We start from the raw sequence: 7,669 nt of genomic DNA on the forward strand, positions 1-7,669 counted from the left end.
CGAAAATGATAACTAGTATGATGCAATTATTTAATAAAAAATTAATCAGAATTATCTTAGATATATCATTCCGAAATAAAATTAATTATTGTATTTTTCCATCTATGTGGACCGGCTAACTTTAGATGGCAAATGAAACCCAAATGGTGTTCCGAGGAACCCTGGTGTTCCGCGGAACCCTAGAGTTCCGTGAAAAGATCACAGGGCTTTCCAGAGTTAGGGCATATTTGATCAATGAGAATTTTAGAAACCTGACATTAATTTTTATATTTAATTAATTATATACTTTTTATATTTAATTAATTATATATTTTAATTTAACTTTTTCGTTATTTTTATGCAATTATTCAATTAAAACGTTTGTAAGACGGAAAAGTAAAATTTAAAAAAAATATTTTCTAATAACAAAATCTTAAAGAATGATGAAAAGTATATGCATTTATGAAAAATTGCATCAGTATTTCGCATCAAATAAAAATAACGATGAAGAAGTATGTTTAACCATTCTTCGCATTTATTTTCGCCATTTTTTAGTTTTATTTCAAAGAAAACCTAATTTCAGCTCATTCATTTTCAGTTTAGGCACACACTAAAATCAAATTATGAACTAGGCAAGATGGTGCTCCCGACTTGTTTATTCAATTTAATAATAAAAAACCCAATTTTAAGACTAGCATTGATAAAACGATATGATGAAACAATTTCATACATTCATTAAATAATTTTAAAAAATTGTTAATAAAATTGCAATCAATAAAATAATTTTTAAAATTTCAATCATTCATTATTTAATTGCTCTAATTAATTGTTATAATTGCTCATTTCATATTTAATTGTCTAAATAATGTAATTAATTGTTCTTTTTTCTTCATTAATATACTCACAATTACTAATGAAATTAATTAATTAAATAATTTATTAAGGCTCGGGGATCCACAAAAAAAAGATTGATCATTTAGGGTTTCATAGTCCACTAAAATGGAAATTGCTGATTTAATCCATAATTATTATATACTAGCCGCCTAAGGCGGCCAGCTGTCCGCCACGCTGAAGGTTTTCACAAATAAAGTTTTTTAAAACATGGCAGGAAATCTGAAGATTAGTGGACAATTAAAGTGTTCCTGTCCAGCAATTTTGTCTTCATATCCAGTTCTGCTGCAGATGTGTTATAGCTCTTGAGGATGTTTGAAATTATATAGCTACAACGCTTAAGAAAAAAAAAACTAAAATGCTAAATACATGAAAAGAACACGAAAACGAATAAATTTTTTATGGTATCAATTTCTATTTCTATATAATTTTTTATGGTATCAAATTCTATTTCTATATCTGTTACGTCAAGCACTCAGGTATTATAATTTGATCTAGTTGTGCTTGTATAATTTTGATCTAGTTGCGCTTTCTACGTCATTTTGTTAACATCGTTTGGTTTGTTATTTAACATCGTTTGGTTTGTTATTTCTAAGTTAACTTTCAAAAAATTGGCTGGCATCAGCATTTTTATTCTTTAAGTTGTTTATTTTTTCTTTTGGAATTCGTTCCTTTTTAGCGAAATGTTTTTCAACCTAATCGAATTCTTTGCCGACTGTTCTCTGTATATATAAAGAAAATAAAGTAAATATTTTTAAAGTGTTGTGAAAAGAATTTTTAGTTGTACAAAGTACTACAATATCGCTATAAAAATTATCGTCTTCGCTTAAGAAAAAAAAAAAAGAGCGTGGAAAGAAGAAGAAAAACTTATTATAACAATTATGAACAGCGACAAATATATCAAAGCGAAGCGTTCTATTTACGTATCGAATATGTTGCCACATTTTTAATACAAAAGTTAAACTTTTCTCCACTTTAATAAATGTAAACTAATGCGAACTTTACAATTAAATTATTAATTCCTTCGTATATTATTGGTTTAAGTTGTCGAAAATTAATATTTCAATTGTAAGGTTCGCATTAGCATACATTTATAAGAGTGGGGAAAAGTATATGCATTTTTTAATAGTTTTTTGAATATGGCTCTTTGAAGACGAAAAAGCAGACGAAAAGCATAGACTTACAAAATGACTGATAACTAAATAACTAATCAAAATTTTTGAAAAAGAAAAAAAATACTTCTTCATTATGTCAAAACACAATTATGGGCCGAGTTTCGTGCCCGGGCGAGGCTTCTGGGGCGATATATTGTGATTACAGACACACACACACACACACACACACAGCCGCTTTTATTATTATGTATAGATATGCAAAGCCTCTCTATATCGAAATCTATTGGTACCAGTTGAAAAGGAAAAGATCACTAAAGAGAAATTTTTTTATGAAAGAGTTACATATTTTTTGTCCGCATGCTAAATTAAAAGGTATACAATTAGATATTTTAATTTAGTCAAAAAGAAGAAGATCACAATTACCCACATATGTAACCAATGACGTCAGTTCCAGTTTATCGTTTATAAGCAAAATGTCATGTTAAGTTGAGCTAAGTTTTTTCACTTAAGTTAGAATGTTAATTAAAGTGATCTTACTAAAATCAGAGCCTTATGGCAAATCGAATTTGTTGAAATATAATTCTTTCTCGTCTGCGTCTTTTAATTAACTTAGATTTATTATTTGTTTATGTATTTTGTTGTAACCGTTTTATATTTTTGTTTTGCGCATCTGGCAACTTCGATGCATAATTAGTTCGTTTACGTTATACACGGCTTCATGCCCGTCCTTGTTTTAAGAAAGAAATATATAGTCAAAGAATTGAAATCTTTATGAAAGAATCTTTGTGTAAGAATATAGAATGTGTATCTTAAGAGAATTGGTATTTGATGGGCTTGTCTTACTCGAAATAGAATGGAAAGAACAGTTACAAACGTAATCAAATTGCACGTTTCAACAACCAATCTGGATCGGTATACCCACACTACGCCACTTACGGGTATTTTAAGTTATTTTTCCCAACATTACATGTATATAATTCAAAAATCTATGAACGGATGATTTATAATTTAGAAAATCTGATTTAAAGTTATTTTTCCCAACATTGCATGTATATAATTCAAAAATCATATAAAACGCTATGAACAGATGATTTATAATTTAGGAAATCTGATTTAAAGTTATTTTTCCCAACATTACATGTATATAATTCAGAAATCATATAAAACGCTATGAACGGATGATTTATAATTTAAGAAATCTGATGTAAAGTTATTTTTCCCAACATTACATGTAAATAATTCAAAAATCATATAAAACTTTACTTTTTTTCTGCATTCTGGGGACCTCCCTATCCGAGTCTGACATGTTTACTAAACACTCTGCAAGATGGAGGTAACTGGTTCGAATCCCACTGCAACCCTGGTTGTATCTTTGCAATATCCTTCTTTAATTTATGCTGTTTGTTCTCCTTCAACTTGACAAGGGCTTATAAGCCGTCTTTGAAATGTGCACACAAGTATGTGCAACAATAATTAAATTTAGAACTCTAGTGTTGACCCTTACGAAAATTTAAGGTATATTTAAGATTGATTTGAGGTATTTTTTAAGGTATCGAGGTTGTTTTGAAATATATTTAAGGTTGCTGAGCAAACAGCAATAAAAATTATACCTCGTAAAGGTTGTAATTAAGGTGTACGAGGTTGTTTTATATACACTTCAGCTTGTTTTGAGGTTGTTTAAAATTCACTTCAAATCAAACAGACTGATAAGGTGATTTTTAAGGTATACTAGGTTGATTTTTTTCACTTGTAACAAAAGAGGTATTTTTCAGGTATAAAAATTTTTATCTTATTTCAACTAAAGAGAGTGAGGTATTTATTGAGGTATATGAAGTCATTTTATTTATACCTAAGCTTATTTTGAGGTTGTTTTAAATCCACTTCAAATCAACCAGACTGATAAGGTGATTTTTAAGGTAGACGAAGTTGTTTTTCTTACACTTGTAACAAAAGAGGTATCAACAAAAGAGGATAAAAAAATCAACCTTATTTCAACTATTGAGAGTGAGGTATTTACGAGGCATAAAAAATATACCTTTTTTCTACTACAGAGAGTGAGGTATTTACAAGGTATAAAAAAATATACCTTATTTCAACTGAAGAGAGAGAGAGAGAGAGGTATTTATTGAGGTGTATGAAGTCATTTTATTTATACCTAAGCTCGTTTTAAGGTTGTTTAAAGTACACTTCATATTAAGTTGCTCACTTCCCAGAGTTCCGTGCGAGCAGGTAAATGGCGTGTGTGTTGACAATCGAAAGTCTATTCGAAAATCGGTAAGTGTGCTTGACATTTATTAATTTAGTTTTATCACTTTTAATCAAATATGCTTCAATTTTCTAATTTAAATTTTATTATTTTTGCTTTAAAGACGCCTCCTGATCTTAAATAATTTAAGTTGGAAGATATTCTTAGAGGCTATTGGTGTAGGTAGAGGCTATTGGTGGTTGGTAAATGCCAATTTTAATAAAATTGTCAACAATATCAATTTTAAAATCTAAATATTCAACGTTAAAACAATTCTCATTAGTTTTCTTCAAAATCAAATCTTTAGGATAAATACTATAAATAAAATTATTATTATCACAATTAAAAAACAAAATTAAATCATCAATATATCTAAAAGCATTAAATTCATTATGCTCAAGAAATTTAGCTTCAAAAAAATGCAGAAAAATATCAGCAAAATCACCAGAAAAGGAATTACCTTGTGGAATTCCAATAATTTGTTTATAAAAATCTAAACCATAAAAAGAACATTCTCAAAAAGATTAAACCTACATAAATCCAGCCAATTAGACTTATCAATTCCTTTTCTAATGCTTTTGCTGATATTTTTCTGCATTTTTTTGAAGCTAAATTTCTTGAGCATAATGAATTTAATGCTTTTAGATATATTGATGATTTGATTTTGTTTAATTGTGATAATTATAATTTTATTTATAGTATTTATCCCAAAGATTTGATTTTGCAGAAAACTAATGAGAATTGTTTTAATGTTGAATATTTAGATTTTAAAATTGATATTGTTGACAATTTTATTAAAATTGGTGTTTTTGATAAAAGAAAAGCTTTTAAATTTAAAGTTATTTTTTTCTGCAACTTTAATACTAATTTGTGTAAAAAAATTTTTTAAAAATTTGGTTTTTTCGCAATTGGTTAGGATTAAAAATATTTGCAATAATGTTGAAAGTTTTCGGGAAGCTGTGAATAATTTTTTAAATAATTTGAGTAATAATGATTTTCCTTTTAATTTTTGTAAAGTTATTTTTTAATAAGGAAAATGATTGAAGAATTCTAGTTTTTTATATTTTCTTCTTTTAACAGGGCGCAATTCAAGTCTTAACTGAGCAGCCCCAGTTGAGCATTCTATTAATTTGTTACGTATCTATTTCTTGAATTCTTTTTTCTCAATCTGTGCAATGTAATAGATGGCGTTGTTTTCTTTAGTTTTAGTGTTTCCTTTTCATTCAGTGTGCTTATTAAATCGATGTTTGACCTGGTTAAAGTAAGTTTCGAGTTTTTATTTTCTGATGAATTTGTTTGAGTTTCTTTTCTAAATTGGTTCTTTGTATTTCATGTTTTTTCCTGGACTTCTATACAAAACCTTCGGGGTACTGAGGGTGTTACTTTAGGCATTTGCCTCCCCCTTCAATAGAAAAGGTTTTGTTTTACGGCTTCTGGGGNCCCCCCCCCCCCCGAAGACGTCGGCTTCGGTGGTCATATTTTTACTTCCTTCGTTTCCTTTATTACTACATTTATCCTTTTTGTGAAACAATTGTTCGTATTTAACCAAATGTTTGTAACAACTAACTATTGGTTTTATTCCGCTCGGTATTAAAAGTTAAAAAGTAGATATTACTCAACTTATTTTAAAAGTATTATTTCAAATAATGGGATACTCTCAACTCGAGAAGAAGAACACCACTGAAATCAGCTGTTTGGGTATGAACAAGATGGCGGCGTAATGTTAAGTCAATGGGACTTAGAATAATTTCTCCCGACTTTTAATTAAATATTTAACAATGCCTCATAATTGTTGTGCTTATGGGTGTACCAACAATTCAGCAAAGCCTGAATGTATTGAAAAGGGAATATCTTTCCATAGATTTCATTTGGAAGACAAAGTTATAATGCGAGCGTGGCTTGTTGCTTTGAAGCGACAACATTTTGAACCAACTGTTCATAGTAAATTGTGTTCAGAGCATTTTACGCCTGATTGTTTTGATTATCAAAATTTGTGGAACTCTCCTCAAACTAAAAGAGAGAAGATAAAGAAAGATGCTGTGCCGTCCCTTTTTAAATTTAAACCCAATAAGCGAACTAGAGCGCCGACATCATACACTTTTGGTGCATCAGTTAGCAGGTAAGTGAAACTTTTATGGGCATGTACTCTCCATTGTTGTGAACCTTAAAAACTTGTCCAGTTAAATAATAGTCTACAATATGTATAACAGCTACTGTTTTTACACTTTCGAACAACATGGAAAGAGTAATGTGTATATATGTTTACAGTAATAATTCAAGGTGGATAGGACCGAATTTCCTCGATCGATCAAAACGTCGAGTTATCTAAACCCTAAAATTTCAAAATAAAGCATTTTAATTTTATCTTAATGTGTTTCATGAAAAGTGTACACCTACCTATATTGAATAAATTAAAGATGACTGGTTGAACAACAATAGAAATCAGAGGCAGAATTACTTTAAATTGTTTTGGTAATTATTTGAGAGGTAACTGATTTTTCTCACTAGCTTTAATTCATGGGAAACTGAAACAATCAAAACTCAAATTATTGCGATACTACTGTATAGATATGTAAACATTACACACCTAAACATTAACGTTGGTTATAATGTATATATATTTCATTTTAGTACGCAAGATGATTTGGATACAGAAGCAGAGCCAACCTCCTTGTCCAAGTCAACACAAACTGATATAGGGTTTTGTACTCTCATCGATGAGCTTGATCTCAAAATTAAAGAGTTAGAGATGCTGAAAAAAAATTCAAAATGCCTATTTCAATCCTAAAGAGATGACCAATGATGAACTGAACACCTTTACTGGATTTGACAGCGAGACTTTTTTCAAAATTTTTTAACTTCTTAAATTTCAAAGAACGAAGAAGTCCTCTTCAAGAATTCACGCCTTTGCAAGAATTTTTTGTCTTTATGATCAAATTGAGAACGGGTGTGACATTAGATTTTCTTGCATATGTTTTTAAGGTAACATTTGGTGAAGGACAAAAATAAAATGTTCCTTTGTTTTTTAATAACTAAAATGATGTTGGTTATAATAACTGCTAATAACATAAATTATATTACAAAATTTATGTACTTATTTATTTCAACGCGTAATACAAACAATTTTGTGATATAATATATATTGTTAGTATAAACATATTGATGCTTGTTTAATATTTTTGATACATTTATTAATTTATTTTATTTTCAAATTGTTAAAGACACTATTAATTTTAAGCGGGTCGCATTCATTTCATCGACAATCACTTCATCGACACACCATTTCATCGACACCACTTCATCGACAGGCCGTTTCATCGACTAGGTCATTTCGTCGACAGGCCGTTTCCTCGACAGGGTTGTTTCGTCGACAGGCCATTTCGTCGACAGGGTCATTTCGTCGACAAGTCATTTCGTCGACAGGGTCATTTCGTCGACA

The 7,669-nt window shown here is 29.4% G+C and overlaps 1 protein-coding gene across 2 annotated transcripts in view; it reads left to right on the plus strand.

Moving 5' to 3' along the window:
- The first annotated feature begins 5,792 nt into the window (after positions 1-5,792).
- LOC122271679 (THAP domain-containing protein 1-like) overlaps positions 5,793-7,669 on the plus strand; it is a 4,167-nt gene continuing 2,290 nt past the window's right edge. The window contains exons 1-2 of one of the 2 annotated variants that reach the window (XR_011636453.1): positions 5,793-6,349; positions 6,862-7,212. Coding sequence is in view for 1 of the 2 variants with exons in the window: in XM_043053760.2 (XP_042909694.1) it covers positions 6,009-6,349; positions 6,862-7,018 (498 nt within the window). In the remaining variant the exon portion in view is untranslated. Of the gene's footprint in view, positions 6,350-6,861; positions 7,464-7,669 lie in introns of those variants that run through there. The other variant, XM_043053760.2, reaches the window with a different exon arrangement.

Source organism: Parasteatoda tepidariorum, chromosome 3 (assembly GCF_043381705.1).
Source record: "Parasteatoda tepidariorum isolate YZ-2023 chromosome 3, CAS_Ptep_4.0, whole genome shotgun sequence".
Taxonomy (NCBI): Eukaryota; Metazoa; Arthropoda; class Arachnida; order Araneae; family Theridiidae; genus Parasteatoda; species Parasteatoda tepidariorum.